Source organism: Carlito syrichta, unplaced genomic scaffold (assembly GCF_000164805.1).
Source record: "Carlito syrichta isolate Samal-C Ts95f unplaced genomic scaffold, Tarsius_syrichta-2.0.1 Scaffold270753, whole genome shotgun sequence".
Lineage (NCBI taxonomy): Eukaryota > Metazoa > Chordata > Mammalia > Primates > Tarsiidae > Carlito > Carlito syrichta.
Genome location: NW_007214849.1, coordinates 1697 through 17541, shown reverse-complemented (window position 1 = coordinate 17541; position 15845 = coordinate 1697). Strand labels below are relative to the sequence as shown.

At 39.0% G+C, this 15845-nt stretch overlaps 1 protein-coding gene across 1 annotated transcript in view; it reads left to right on the top strand.

Annotated features, from left to right (window-relative positions):
• LOC103254121 (kinesin-like protein KIF13B) overlaps positions 1-15845 on the top strand; it is a gene marked incomplete at its 3' end in the record, with an annotated part of 123883 nt that overhangs the window by 106743 nt on the left and 1295 nt on the right. Inside the window, exons 13-17 of the mRNA XM_008052272.2 lie at positions 2622-2834; positions 4122-4232; positions 9793-9927; positions 14636-14766; positions 15395-15481. Coding sequence (XP_008050463.2) covers positions 2622-2834; positions 4122-4232; positions 9793-9927; positions 14636-14766; positions 15395-15481 — 677 coding nt within the window. The remainder of the gene's footprint in view (positions 1-2621; positions 2835-4121; positions 4233-9792; positions 9928-14635; positions 14767-15394; positions 15482-15845) is intronic.

The following is a 15845-nucleotide window of genomic DNA, read 5'->3' as shown; positions in this document are numbered from 1 at the left end:
AAGACAAATGGGCTCTGGGAATCTCCAGGGGGAGTATCAGACTTTAAAATGGTGCCCCATAGATCTCACTGCTCTTTTCTCAACCAAGAATCAAAGCCAGACATCCAGGCACCACAGAGAGAATGTTAGAGCGTCACAGTGTCATTATAAATCAACTCCATTCTATAAACATGATTCCTACAACTCCTATGTATTTTCTGATAATGTATGTGAACATGCATGTATCCTCACTCCCTCTTTCCCCAGTATCAGATAGAGCCCTCTGCATCTCAGATACTAACTTGGGTTGTGGGGGTGGTGGTCCGCTGCAGAGGCTGCCTGCACAGGTGGACTGCAGGCAGTCTCCTCTGTGTGATCGCGCAGAGTGCGGTAGGCTCGCTGTCCTGAGTCTAGTCCTCTGCGCTGGGAGACATCTTGGGCATCACCTATCAGGAGTCCGACCACATTTTTTTTTTTTTACGAAGTAGTGAAAAATGAATCAATTCTTATAAATAATGTGATACTTCATATAAACAGTATAAACCAGCTATTTCATTGTAATGATGTTTGGCTTATAATGGATTTTTGGACATTGAGGAACTTATTTATGACCAAAAACACCGAAATTTTATGTCCTATATTTTTCTAACGTGGTAATGTGTGAAACAGTCACCAACATGCATTGCAGGTTTGTTGATACATGTTGTGCAATAGTAATTTTTTTGATGTCCACCTGGTGTTTTTTTTTTTTTTGAGTTGGAGCTCTCACTCTGTCGCCCATACTAGAGTGCAGCGGCCACTCCTGGCCACCGCAGCCTCGACCTGCTGGGCTCTGGCGATCCTTCCGCCTCAGCCTTCCAAGTAGCTGGAACTACAGGAGCACACTACCACGCCAGGCTGATTTTTGATTTATTGTAGAGATGAGGTCTCGCCTGCCCAGGTGGGTCTCAAACCCACGGGCTCAGGCAATCCACTCACCCTAGCCTCCCAAAGGCGCGGGATTACAGGCTGAGCCACTGAGCCCGGCCAGTGACTGTTCTATTCGAGCAGACAGTGCAATTTCATATTCTTCCTTACACATTAACAATATGTAATTTATTGTCCAGTCTGATATTTGAAGAAGATATGGAAGGATGCATTTGTGATGCCTGAAAACCACTTCGCAACTGATTAATCACATCTCAGTATATAGTCCATCTCTTTATTTGCTTTTTTTGTGCAGTTTGAATGGAAAACTTCAAGGAAACATCTATTTTTGGAACAATTTACGCTGGCATTAGTTTGTCCTGTATAATCATCAGCGATCTCTTCGTGTCCTGTGAGAACTGTGTAAAGTGTATGCACAGAGATTATGTAAATCACCGATTGTTCTAATAAATTTTAGATATGTTGAGATTGGAAAAACTTTATATCTTAAAAAATAAGAATTTTCTATAGATTAATGCTGCCTACAAGTAGAATTTGCTAGATTTACGATGTCCCCTCAGAGGGGACATTTGAGTGCAAAGGGCTACTTTTGTCATTTTTAGTTATGTCTTGTTAATTTTAATGTTCTTAAGTGAAGGTTGTTTTTTTTTTTTGTATTTGCTGGAAGCCAGTGCTATTAAAGTCATTTCACTGTACTCATGAGTTTGAGTATAATAGAGAAGAATCTCTTCTCAGTACCTTCAGCTGGAGTGTGGAAATGCTTATGTAGATCATGACACCTGTTTTAGCAGTTTTTGAAGTGTCATCTGAGGGAAGAAAATGAAGTTCCTTCACCATATTTTTTGTTTCATAAGACTTTAATTGTACCTCATGCTTTATTTTATTTTAGAATCAGAGTCTCATTGTGTCGCCCAGGCTGGAGTGCAGTGGCACACTCACAGCCATTGCAGACTTGACCTGCTGGACTCAGGTTATACTTCGCCTTAGCCTTCCAAGTAGCTGGAACTATAGGCATGTGCCACCATGCCCGGCTAATTTTTTGATTTACTGTAGAGATGAGGTCTTGCCAAAGTTACCCAGGCTGGTCTCGAACCCACAGGCTCAGGCAACCCTCTTACCTCGGCCTCCCAAAGTGCTGGGGTTGTAGGCCTGAGCCACCATGCCTGGCCACCTCGTGCTTTTCAAACGTTATCAGGTGCTTGAAAGCTCCTAACAGCAACTTTCTGAGCTATTGCTTAGGCTTCACAGAGACTCCATGTATACAACATGGTGGAGAAGGTTGTAAGTAATCATGCCTCAGTCAGTTGTCACAAGTTTCACTCTTGTTCTTCTAAGAAAGGTTTTGAACATTTAAGAAATCCTTTTTTTATTCTGCGTAGTCTGCTGTCTTGTGGCATCATGTTGCCTGTTAAACAGGATAAATGGACTTGCAGCTAATTTTTATTCAACTAAAATAAATGTAGACTTTATTTCATTTTCTGTTCTTTCTCAAAAACTAAAGCTCTCCCCAACACCTTTTTTCTTTTAAAGAAAAGTAGCTTGGCAGAGAAGAAGCAGCATAGGATTTGATTCAGTATACTTGCATTTAGCCCTAGATTTGTCAGTAAATACATGTTTGACCTAGACAAGTTAGTTCACCATTTCTGACTTCAACTTTCTCATATTATATCTTCTTCCAACTTTAAAATGCTATTCCTTTTTTTTTTCTCCTGTAGGACAGTCTTGGGGGTAACAGCAAGACTGCTATGGTGGCTACTGTGAGTCCGGCAGCTGATAACTATGATGAAACCCTCTCAACCCTGCGGTACGCAGATCGGGCCAAGCACATTGTTAACCATGCTGTGGTGAACGAGGATCCCAATGCTCGAATCATCCGGGATCTCCGGGAAGAAGTTGAGAAACTCCGAGAGCAGCTCACCAAAGCAGAGGTATGATGCGCAACTGTGCAGCACTCCTTGAATCCAGGGAGAGCTAGTCATGTTAGAACTTGAGTTTTCTTCTCCTTGGCGTTGAGTACTCAGAACTTTTTGAATTTCCTAAAGAAAGAGAAATTTGAGATGCATAATAAATTCAGATGAACAATAAGTTTTGAAATTTAGAGATTTTACTAGATGTTAAAAGGATTAAATAGAGAATAAAGGGAATTGAGAAAATGGTTCCTTCCATTTCTTTCTGCTTCTATTCAGGTAGCAAACAAGAGAGAAGAGGTATAATAGAATAAGGGATAGAAAGAGACATTGGAAGCAAAGTGTATATAATCTAATTTTGATGCAGAAAACTGGAGAGCAGGATTTTTGTTGTAGCTCTCTTTTGTTCCCTGGTAGAAGTCAGAATGAACATCCCGAGGTGTTTCACACCTTAATAATTAAGCAGTTCCATGTTGCGGGTTATCTGTAGAAAAAACTATTTTATAGCAGAAATGCCCATGTGTTTAGTGGTACTCTGTTTCAACTGTCTTCTCTATGTTTTATAATGGACGGTGTTAATGTTCCTATACTGTATTTGAAAACCTGCACAACTCTAACCTACAACCAAGTGCTCATCCTCTTGTAAAAGGGGAATGATCTGGGATTCTTGCTTTAGTTAGCATTTCTCTTGTCACAGTTACCTAGCTCTATGGGACTCTTTCCTGGGGCTTGCTTGCTTTCTCATACCCGTTTTCTGGTAATAAATTAGTAAAATACATTGACAAGACCTTTAGTTTGATTGTATTTTTGCCTATTGTGTTTCATTCTGTTTTTATAGGAATAATTTTACAGTCCATCAAGATTCTTTGAGTTTTGTTTCTGTCTCCTTGATATTAATAACACCATCCAGTTTGCAAAATATACACATTTAGTCTGCATATATATGAGTAAATTCCTGAAGTCATCAGTAAAGGGTAGATATATAGCCCATTGGAATTTTTTAAAAACCCTAATGGCTTTGCATGTATGTGTCCTCAGATGTAATTAGATCTTCACAACAGGTTGGAGGAAAAGGAAAAAGTTGTCTTCCTTTCAGATGTACCTTCAATAACATGTTGAGCTTACGGTCCTCACAGCAGTCTAGGTTCTGGGATCAGTGATGATCCATTGTTATGTTCTAGGTAGATCAGAGACCTCAGCATGTCATACAGCTGAGAGGAGACCGTTTGTTACTTTTGTCCTTTTAGAGTTGGCTATTTTTCCAGGGCATCCTCTAGACATTTCATGAAGTAAACATTTTGCTTGTAGGCAATGAAATCTCCAGAGCTAAAGGACCGGCTGGAAGAATCTGAGAAGCTAATCCAGGAAATGACTGTGACCTGGGAGGAGAAATTAAGGAAAACAGAGGAGATTGCACAGGTTCGTGTTTCCCAGCTGATAAAGAGTGTGAAATCTCATGGCAACGTACACGATGGGACACAAATGTTGTTTCTGGTTCCTTTTTCATTTTCAGCTTTGCTGAGGGCAAATCTAACACTTTTCATAGGAATCTAGATCCAGGAGAGTCTATGCTTTACAAAATTAAATTTGAAGGATAAAAAGCTTATAATTGTAATTGTTTATTATATAATAAGTGATTTTTTTAGTGTCAGTAATTTAAAAAATGTTTAAATGATCTAACTACTTTGTAGCCTCTGTCTCTGACACCCCGTTCTTTTTTTTTTTTTTTTTGAGTTGGATTCTCACTCTGTTGTCTAGGCTGGAGTGGCACACTCATGGCCACCCCAGTGTCGACTTGCTGGGTGCCGGCGATTCTTCTGCCTCAGCCTTCCAAGTGGCCAGAACTACAGGCGCATGCTACCAATCCCGACTAATTTTTTTTTATTTATTGTAGAGACGAGATCTTGCCAAGTTGCCCAGGCTGATCTTGAACCCAGGGGCTTAGGCAGTCCACTTGCCTCGGCCTCCCAAAGTGCTGGGATTACAGGCTGAGCTGCTGAACCTAGCCACCCCGTTCTATTAAATGTATTGGAGACCTAAGGAACTTACTGAAATTACAGAATTACTAGTAGTCAATATTAGACTATGACCTTCTTGCTTCCATATGACAGCTCAGTGAAAGAATATTAGATACCTAAATCTGAGCTATCTCATTGTTTTCTAATAATAATTAATGGAGTTGTAAAATCTTAGGGAGGGAGCATTAGCATTAGTCTAGGAAGATCTAGTCAAGTTTAGCATTGCAAGAAAATGCTAAAAAGCCTGTCTTCTTAATAAGAGATTTACTCTATGGCCTTCCTGTTACATGGTTATCCAGCCTCTGTTTTAGAAATCTGTATATAGTAATGCAGAGGTCAGTATGCCATCTGTCAGTCTTTTCATGATTGGAGAACTGTAATAGTGACTATTTAATCAGGCTTTTATTCTTTCATTTCTACTTATTGGCCCTAGTTTGTTCTGTAGCTAAGGGAGTAAGTGTTCCACCTGTATGCAGTAACCAGTGATGACAATAATAGCTGGCATTTATTGGATATATTTGGTACATTTATGTTTGGGTGCCATGCTAAGCATTTTTAGCTACAGTATTTTATGGGCTCCTCTCAGTAGCCTTACAAGATGGGAACTACTGTTACTCAACTCAGTTGTTCAGCCATTTAAAGTCCTCTCTCTACCTCTTCCTCTTCCTTTTCTAAGTTAAAATTCCCTCATGTTTTAACTGTTCCTTGTATCAGAGAAGATGTAGAACTTACTGCATCTTTCACCGCCAATAGACTCCATCTTTAAGTATGCTGTCCAGAACCAACTTACAGGTCTGATATTGTAGGATGGTGCTACTATCACTTAGCATAAAGTGGATGTTTTATTTATATTAGTGCAGACTAGGATTTCATTAGATTTTAAAAACATTTTATTATAGACATTTTCAAAATAGATACAAATTAGAGAAGAGTACAATAAATTCACAGATAACCATTTCCTGGTTTCATTAAAGATTCATATATGGCTGGTGTGGTGGCTTATGCCTCTAATCCCAGCACTTTGGGAGGCAGAGTTGAGAGGATTGCTTGGTCCCAGGGGTTTGAAACCAGCCTGGGCAACTTGGTGAGACCTCATCTCTACAGTAAATAAAAAAATTAGCTGGGCGTGTTCACATGCTCCTATAGTTCCAGCTACTTGGAAGGCTGAGGCGGAAGGATCACCTGAGCTCAGCAGGTCTAGACTGCGGTAACCATGAGTGTACCACTGCACTCCAGCCTGGGTGACAGAGTGAGACTGAATTAAAAAAAAAAATACAGGCACTATTGTTGTATCTGTATCACTGTGTTAGAGTATCTTAAAACATATTTCCCAGATTATAGAGAAGAGAGCACATCAGTGTGTAGACTAGTTCCCATTACATATCTCACTTTGTCTATTATATAGTATAAGTCATTCTAATGATTGTCCAATCTGGAACTACTCTGTGTATTTCGAGCTACTCCTTAAGGAAACATTGGTTGTAAAGTGCAACTGTGCTGACATGAAGCAGGGTTGGTCTAAGAGATGTTGCAGTGCTGGGAGCTTAGTTTTGGCAGCTTTCCTCTCTTGTTCTCGCTGGTATCCCTTTAGAAGATGCTGCCTGGTTTATCCATCATCACCTCCTATAATCCTTATCTTCCCAAGTCCCCAGACTTTAGTGTTGCTGAAGGATTTTTCTCTCTCACTGAAAAAACCTTATTTCTAGATTACTTGCCTCTTCCTAATCCAGACTGACTGACTTCCAAAATGTGTTTCTGACTTTATGGCCACAAAGTGTTAGTAAGTTTTCTGGGGGAATATAGTTGATGGTCAGATACATTTAAGACAGCCTGGGTAAACTGAGTTCAATTAGTTTATTTTTTGAAGGACTTCTCACATCATTTTTGGACTCTCGATAGGTCTTCTGTACTCCGTGGCATCTTTCTGTAGTGTGCCAGCCCTCACGCTGCCCTGCCATAGAGTTCCCTGCAGCCTGTCTGCACCCTTTAACCCTTCAGCCATGCAATGCTTTATTGCAGTTTAATTGTCCATGTATAGTTTTAGTCCCCAGTGACTTCGTAATATTCTCAAGAAAAAACAGACTAGTGTTTTTAGATGTATGCTCAACAATATTTTTGAATAAACAAACTGAACTCAAGATGACTGTTTTGTAATTTCAGTTCCATCTCTACTATGTTAAATTGTCTGTTTTTTTCCTCTTTTGTGTTGTCATTAAGAGATGCACACTTACATGAAATCAGAACTTTGAGATAGATCAGGGATCAGCAGATACTGTTCCTTGGCTACCCTCAGTCCACCATTTGTTTTTGTAAATGAATTTTTTTGAGAGTACTACTATGCTCATTTGTGTCTATTATCTATGGCTTCAATACCAGAGCTAAATATTTAAGACAAAGACTACGTGGCCCACAAAGGCTACCTGAAATTTTTTATATTTACTTCCTGACAATTTTTTAGAAAAAGTTAACCCACATAGAAGCATTATTTGATGATATCAGTAAGCATTTTGTGTGTGTGTGTGTGTGTGTGTGTGTGTGTGTGTGTATTTCAATTTTTGTTTATTTTTTTGAGTCGGGGTTTCACTCTGTTGCCCAAGCTGGAGTGCAGTGGCACAATCACAGTTCACTGTAGCCTCGACCACCCGGGCTCAGACGATCCTTCTGCCTCAGCCTCCTGAGTAGCTGGGACTACAGGTGTGCACTACCACACCCAGCTAATTTTTAAAATTTTTTTGTAGAGATGAGATCCCACTCTGTTGCCTAGGCTGATCTCGAACTCCTGGGCTCAAACAATCCTCCTGCCTTGGTCGCCTAGCTTGCTGGGATTCCAGGCATGAGCCACCATTCCCAGTCTATATAACTATGTTTGATTATACAATACTTTTTTTAAATAAGCTGATTCCTAGATGTTGCCAACATTTGTAATTTTTTAGATGATTAAATACTATAGGGTTTTTGGTGGCATATTTTAAAATGAATTGACGGTTTTTCACCATTATGTATTTTTTTGGCTTAGACAAAAATTTTGTGGTGCTTTTATCATTATAAAAATACAAGTGACAGAAAAATATATAGAGAAGTAGGATAAAACAATAGTTTACTAATAGTGATAACTTACAGAAAGGCATATTAGAATTATTTTTCTCATTTTATGAACATGGTTCCTTTTTTTTTTGGAGTTGGAGTCTCACTCCATTGCCCAGGCTGGAGTGCAGTGGCACGCTCATGGCCACTGCAGCTTCAACCTGCTGGACTCAGGTGATTCTTCTGCTTCAGCCTTCCAAGTAGCTGAAACTACAGGCATACGCCACCATGCCTGGCTAATTTTTCTTCACTTATTGTAGAGATGAAGTCTCCGACCCCTGGGCTCAGGCAATCCTCTTGCCTTGGCTTCCAAAGTGCTGCGATTACAGGCATGAGCCACTGCTCCCAACTGGACATGATTTAAAAAAAAATTTTTTTTCTCAAGTACGATCACTTCTTCAATTTACATGCAGAAAACTCTAATGTCCAGTGTTAAACTACTCAGAACTTCTGAAAGAACTCTGTAGTTTTTTTTTTTTCTTAGAAGAGACACTTGATTCAAAGACCCAGGCCCAAAAGACCCCCTTTCTAATTTGGTAATAGTGTACTTCTAGTCTGGATGTGTTGACTAAATTGCAGCGACCATATAAATTAGGATGGTATGCCTAGAAATGCCAACATTCTGAAGGTTTATTTTCATTATACTGCAAACTTACTATATGGCCCTAACTGAATGACTTAGTTCGTCCTTTTCCCAGAATCAAAGGACCTAGGTGACTTTGACTCATTATCAGTTGCTAGATTCATGTGTATCCTCTTATGTATATGAGTTTGTGTATTGTATGAGTTCAGAGGCAGGTAGGCACAAAAAAGGAAAGGCTTGGATTCTTACTGAAGTACTTAAGTATTTGACTTTTTGATAAATTCTAAGCACTAATGTTTTGAGTGCTCATTAAATGTCCTATACTGTGCTAGGTGCTAGGAACACAACAGTGAATAAGACAGGAGCCATGCCCACACAGTTCACAGTCTGTGGTGAGAGAAATAGTTACATAAACAGTTACCAAGTAGGAGAGCTGGTCTACTCCAGATAGAAGGAAGAGGTGAAAAAATCCTATAAGCTAAAGAGAGCAAAGAGAATATCAGTGACCTTTTCTGGGACCTATAACGTGTCCCATGGTACTGCAGTGCAGGGCTTGACAGTAGGAGTGATAAGACATGAAGCTAGAGAGGAAAGAGGCCAGGTCGGAGATGCTTGTAAACTTCATTGGTGTAGTTTGGCCTTGATTCTGGCTGGGAGAGTCACTGAAGATGACAAACAGGAGAATATATTGGAAGTTTTGCTTTTAAGAGGGATCACAATTGAGTAAAGTGCATGCACATTTGCTTATGTATACAGAGTTAAATGAGATTAATTCAAGAGGTTAGATGTTTTTAAGAAGAAAAAATGAGAGCATGCTAGTATACTTGGTTGTTATTTGTAATGGGCTTTATTTTTCAAAATAAAGAAAATTTGATTGAACAAAATAAAACAATTTTCTATATAGGAAGTGCCCAACATACGAGTGGATTTCATTCTAAGAGCATGTTTGTAGATCCAATTTGTTTTAAGTCCAAAAAGTTAGCTGAGGTACCCAACTAACTAATCTACTATATAGTACTGTATACATTTAACAGGCTATACTGACACTTGGTAGAGAGAGATAATATGTAAAAAACTGCAAGTGTGTACCCGTAAATTTCATAACGTGGAGGTTCATATGTAGGGGACATACTGTAGTTTGGAAATAAGAGAAAAATGCAGTAATCTATAATGCCATATCCTAAGATAATGTATTTGAATTACAAAGCTATTGAATAATTCTAATGTTGTAAGGTCTTTTATATCTCACTGCCTTAACAGCTGTGGAATTAATATTTCTCTGATACATTTACAGGAGCGGCAGAAACAGCTTGAGAGTCTTGGAATATCTCTTCAGTCTTCAGGAATCAAAGTTGGAGATGATAAATGCTTCCTTGTTAATCTGAATGCTGATCCTGCACTGAATGAACTTCTGGTCTACTATTTAAAGGTGAAGTAAAATGCTTTGTGCTGATTTCCTGCCACAAAATAGAATAATATTTCATAGTACTTTATTCAATTAAGGAATGATGCTTATTCAAAAAGCAGAGTTTTTATTTGAAAAAATTGTTTTTATTTGAATAAACTGACTGTAGAACAATGTTGGGTTTTTGGGTTCAGATTCCTTTTTAAATCTTTGAGTGATGTAATTAACCTAGTAATAAAAAATGATATTGTGATATTATTTCCAGCAAGTTAAATAGCTTACTTACTCCAAAAAGTTAAATAGCCTGCCTACCATTATTTGAGGTGATGTATACCAGGGAATTAAGTAGATAACTTTGACGCTTTAAAGGTTGGCTTTAAAGACTAAAGGACTCATTTAGTCAGTAGACTGAAGCTTTCGTGTTTTCTGTGAAGCACATCTTTTTGTGAGCAGTTTGTTAGTTTACGAGAGGAAATATTTAAAGAAAGTTATGTTCTTAGGACCACTTGATATGAAATTTATGTTTTCAGTAACTCTTGGGAAAATTTAAAAATTTGAATTATCAACCTATATAAAAGAGAGAGTAGGCTATTTAGAAACTGAGGGGATCAGAGCAAGAACAGAAAAAGACAAATATTGGTAAATGTTGAAATCTATAAATCATGGGACATATTAGAAAGATGAGAGACAACTTTAGAATGAGCATGAACCCTGAGATACCACGTACATTCAGAGGAGAGCTCCCAAATTGCCTATATCAAACCCGGAGCATGATTGCTTATGGAATGGGCTACATGACTGTAACATAGGGTTAATAAATATTAAGACACAGTGTCCCCCCCCATATACGACTTTAACTAATGTGGCTAGGGAAGTAAAGCTATGAGCCTATTAAGTTGGAAACAGCTTCAGCATTAGAGGATTATGTGAATTTCATTTCTAAAAGGATTCAAGAATTCAGTGACACACTAGCTAGTTTTCCAAAGACATCCTGAAATAGTTGCTTTGTGTCGTTTTTGTAAGGCTCCTATGTTAATAAGTATCTTGAGCTGTGTTTCGTCTTGCTGTGAGTTGTGTCTTTGATACATACTATGATGTGTGTGTTTCTCAGGTGTTGAGGTACAGTGGTAGCAGCTCTGGAGTAGGAGGGGAGGTGACATGTGTTTTCAGACCGTGGACAAGCCCTTTGTCCCCTCCAATCTGCAGGTTCTTCTGTCAATGGATGGAATTATCTCTGGCCACCTTGTTGGGTTCTTGTAAGGATTAGACATATGGAAGCACTTTATAAACAGAAGCACTGTGCAAATATAAAATATTCCACATTTGACTTTCTCATTGATACTCTATATGGTACCTTATACACGTTATCTTTGTCCATGAAGAAATATGTATTATCATGTCACTTATTGTGTTTCTGAACAGTATTGACAACGTTTTGATTTAGAATGTCAGCCATAGATATTCATACACTTTAGGAGAGATGTGATGTTAGAATAGGACTTAAATATTCTGTCCTTTTTATTTCACAAAACTAGGAATTTTCGTTCTTTCTGATGTAATGTAGTTCAAGTTGGAACAGACACCCCCTCCCAAAAAAAAACCCAACTCTGATTCATATCTGATATCTGTTCCTTGACTAACAGAGAAACTGTTTAAAGATTTTTGGAGAGTAGTCAGAATATTTCTGGTCCTCTTGTGAGGAGGTGTTTGGATTCTGTTTCAGGCTGTGTGGTCAACCCTGTTTTGGCAGAGTTTGAAGCAGTGTTGATTTCTTGACTGCCCAAGCTAACCCCACAACAAGAATATATTCATGACAAAGCACATTCAAAAGTATGATCTCAGTCCAAGAACAATTTTTGCTTCAGTAAAGTGATACCATGATGTAGGATGGTGGAATTTGGAGGCTGAGCTTTTTTTCCCCTTTGTCTTCAAATTCTCAAGTCAATGTAGATGCTGCGAAGATGACTTTACATCTCTGGATGACTTTAGCCATCCCATCTTTAAATGAGGCACTGGATTAAAACATCTCTAAAATTCTTCCTGATTCCAAGTTGTATGGTTCTCTTACTCTTCCAGAACTCAACCCCCTTCTGTTTATCCTGGAATACTTTATACTAGCATACTTTAGAATTATTATACTCATCTATCACATAGAGACTGAGGTGCTGTCCATGATTAGCTTTATTTTGATTACCTGGGAAAGTTAAGGGAAATGATTGTTTGTTTTTCTTTTATGTTTGTTTAATGCCTTCAAGTGCCAGGCCTGTGTAAAGTGCTTGGAATACAGCGGGGAGCAAGCCAGGCTGTTCTCTGCATTCATGGCATTTCTGTGCTGGTTGTGGAGATGGATAGTATGGGTCTCATGGAAGGAGTTAAGATAGGGTAGAATGTCAGTGATTGGGTGGCTGTTTCTGATCGTCAGTTCAGGAAACACTTCTCTGAGAAGGTGACATTAAAAGCTGAGATAGAAATGATAAGAAACAACTATTATCAGCATCAGTGGAAGAATATTTCAGACAGAGGAAACATCCAATGGAAGGCTGTGGGTTGGAAATAAGCTCAGTGTACTCAAAGAACAGATGAAAGGCTGATGTGGATGGTGCATGCTCCATGATGGGGAGTTGGTAGGAGTGAGGGTCAGAGAGAGAGGCAGGGGCAGGTCATGGAGGGCTTGTAAGCCTGGGTAAGCATTTTGGGCTTCATTCGAAGTTCAAAGGGAAGCCATTCCAAGGGCTTAAATAGGGGATCACATGATCAGCTGTTGCATTGGGAGTAGATGGGGGTGGCATATATGTAGAGACATGATAGGAAGTTCCTGCTTTTACCCAAACCAGAGATCTTGGAGGCTGAACCAGGATGTGGTAGCAGAGGTGGGAAAAATGGGCAGATTCTTGTTATGTTTTGGAGGTAGACTCTGTAAAGTTTTCCTGACTGACATGGGGATGGGGGTGGGGGTGGGCTCATAGGGGAAAGAAAGAGGATTCAGGATAATGTCTAAACTTTTTTAGCTGACTGACTGGTGGTTGTAATGCCATTGTTATCGGGGAAGAGAATAGACTTCTTTTGGATCTGGGGAGATGGGAGCAGGAGTTCAGCTTTAGTCCTTGCTCACTTTGACTTATCCTCAGGACGTCCAAGTTGTGTCAAGTAGGCTGAGTAGGCAAAAAATGATGGTGACTGAAACCGAAATAGTGGTAGTGGAAGTCTGTAGTTCCTGGTTGGTGGTAAAGGTTGAGTTTATATGTGGACAGTATGTAAAGCCATGGGAGTGGTTGAACTCCTCTAGGCTAGGGGTCAGAAACTACTTTTCGCAGACCAAGTCTAGTTCCCTTCCTGTTTTTGTATGACCCAGGATCTAAGGATTATCTTTACATTTTTACATGGCTTGTACATTTTTCACTGTCTACAGCTGTCTACACATGGTTGAACAAAAATATTTCAGACACATGAAAGCGAAATTCAAATTTTGGTGCTCATAAATAAAATTTTATTGGAATGTAGCCACACTTACTCATTTATGTATTCTCTGCTTTTGCACTACAGGGGCAGGGTTGAGTAGTTGTATATGACTCACAAAACCTAAAATATTTACTATCTGGCCCCTGATCTAGATGTGTAGAAAGAGCAGGTGGCCTAGGAACACATACCAGTTCATACTGACATTTACTCATATACAGGCAACCAGATATTGAGATGAATAAGAAAGAGCTCAGTTTTTTGTTTTTTGGGTTTTTTTTTTGGAGTTAGGAGTCACTCTGTTGCCCAGGCAGGAATGCAGTGGTCCGGTCACGGCTACTGCAGCCTTGAGCTGCTTGGCTCAGGCAATCTTTCAGCTTCAGCCTTCCAGAGCTCAATTTTTATGATGCCAATTTTCTTCATTAGGGATAGGTGAGTTACCTGCCAAAAACATGGGACTTAGGGATTGAGTAGTTAGGGGTCTAAGGTAAGAACATATCTATTACATTTTTTATGAGGTTAGTGGACACCATGAGATTCATAAAATAACTTGTCTTTTCATATTCTTACACTTGAATAGCTCTTGTCTTTGTGGTTGACTCATTTTGATTGAGACCAGGTAGGTGATGCACAAATTAAGAAAATGCAGCTTGCAGACCCATATTTTTTGGTCCATCATTGACACGTGGTCCATGCTCTGAGAGTAGTATAAAATATTTGGAATTAAGATTGTGATGAAAAATAATGAATATATATAGATATGAATATGAAATTATAGCCTTAAGTTTAAAAGGTATAACTCAACTGAGGGTTTATTCCTTAGAAGGAACTTTAAGTTATAGAATGGTTTCAGGGAAAACCAGGGATTCCCCCTGGTTGGATTCTCACTCCATCGCCCAGGCAGAAGTGCAGTAGCACACTCATGGCCACCCCAGCATTGACCTGCTGGGCTCTGGTGATCCTTCCGCCTCATCCTTCCAAGTGGAACTACAGGAGCATGCTACCAAGCCTGGCTAGTTTTTGGTTTATTGTAGAGATGAGGTCTCACCAAGTTACCCAGACTGGTCTTGAACCTGTGGGCTCAGGCAGCCCACTCACCTCGGATTTCCAAAGTGCTGGGATGACAGGCAGAGCCACCGAGCCTGGCCTCCATTTGCTTTTTAAAAAGTCTTTTAGCTAAGGTAATAGATCAATGTAAGAGTGTTCAGTGTACATTATTTTAGTTTGTATACATGTAAGAATTCAACATTAATCAGTGAATTTGATTCTTTCTTAGGAACATACATTGATAGGGTCAGCAAATTCCCAAGATATCCAACTGTGTGGAATGGGGATTCTTCCTGAACACTGTATTATAGACATCACATCCGAAGGCCAGGTTATGCTGACTCCTCACAAGAATACCAGGTAACGTACTTGAATTAATGTTCATGTCAGTAGTTTTTAAGAGGTAGGCAATACTCTAGTGGTGAGCAGTATAAGGGACATTTGGCCTTCGTTTGCTTTTATTTTTAAGTTCATTTAGTTAAGATATTCAGCTAGTTATCAAGCCCCTTGTAGTTAACTTTAACATTTTTCCCACACCCATTCCTTCCTGTCTATACCTCTACCATGGCATCATGCAGGCCCTCATCAACTCTTGATTAGAACCCCTACCAACCAACACCCTAAGCTGCTTACGAGTATTGTCAAAATGTGACACAGGTGTGAAGTGAGCACATGCTGTTGGAAGATGGCATCCATAGACTTGCCCAACACAGGAGAGCTACAAGCCCTTCAATTTGTTAAAGAACACAGTATCTGCAAAGTGCAGCAAAGCAAAACACAGTAATGTGAGGTATGCTTGCACTTAGTACCATACACCTTTTAGGTAAATTAGCAGAGGAGTAAATATGAATATTAAAATTCACCAAGGGCAGATTTTATTTTGGGGAATGTTTTATTTTCCATAGTAAATAATTCCATAGTACTGAAAAGTTAAAACAAAAGACATGATACTGTAATGTCATTCACGTTTGATCTCTTTTCCCTGCAGAACATTTGTAAATGGGTCTTCTGTCTTCAGTCCAATACAGCTACACCATGGTGACAGAATATTATGGGGAAATAACCATTTCTTCAGGTATGACATTGTTCATGTTCCTTAAAGTGGGAGATTATTGAAGATTATGCTCTGACATAGAAAATCTATATTAAAAAGTAAACCTAACTCTATAAAAATTATGCATTATTTTATATATATACACACACACACACACTATATATATATATGCTACATGTATATTATGTATGTATGTGTTTGTGTTAGTTCACTATATATGTGTGGTCTAAACCCTGGGCACATATGAACATACACAGGAAAAGTACTAAGTCTTACATTTTTTTTCTTTTTGTTTTCCAGTGGAAAATGTTTGTTTCCATCTGGTAAAAGAATTCATTTTTTGGTGACATGTTTATCCTTTTATTTGCTTATTTTTTACTGAAAA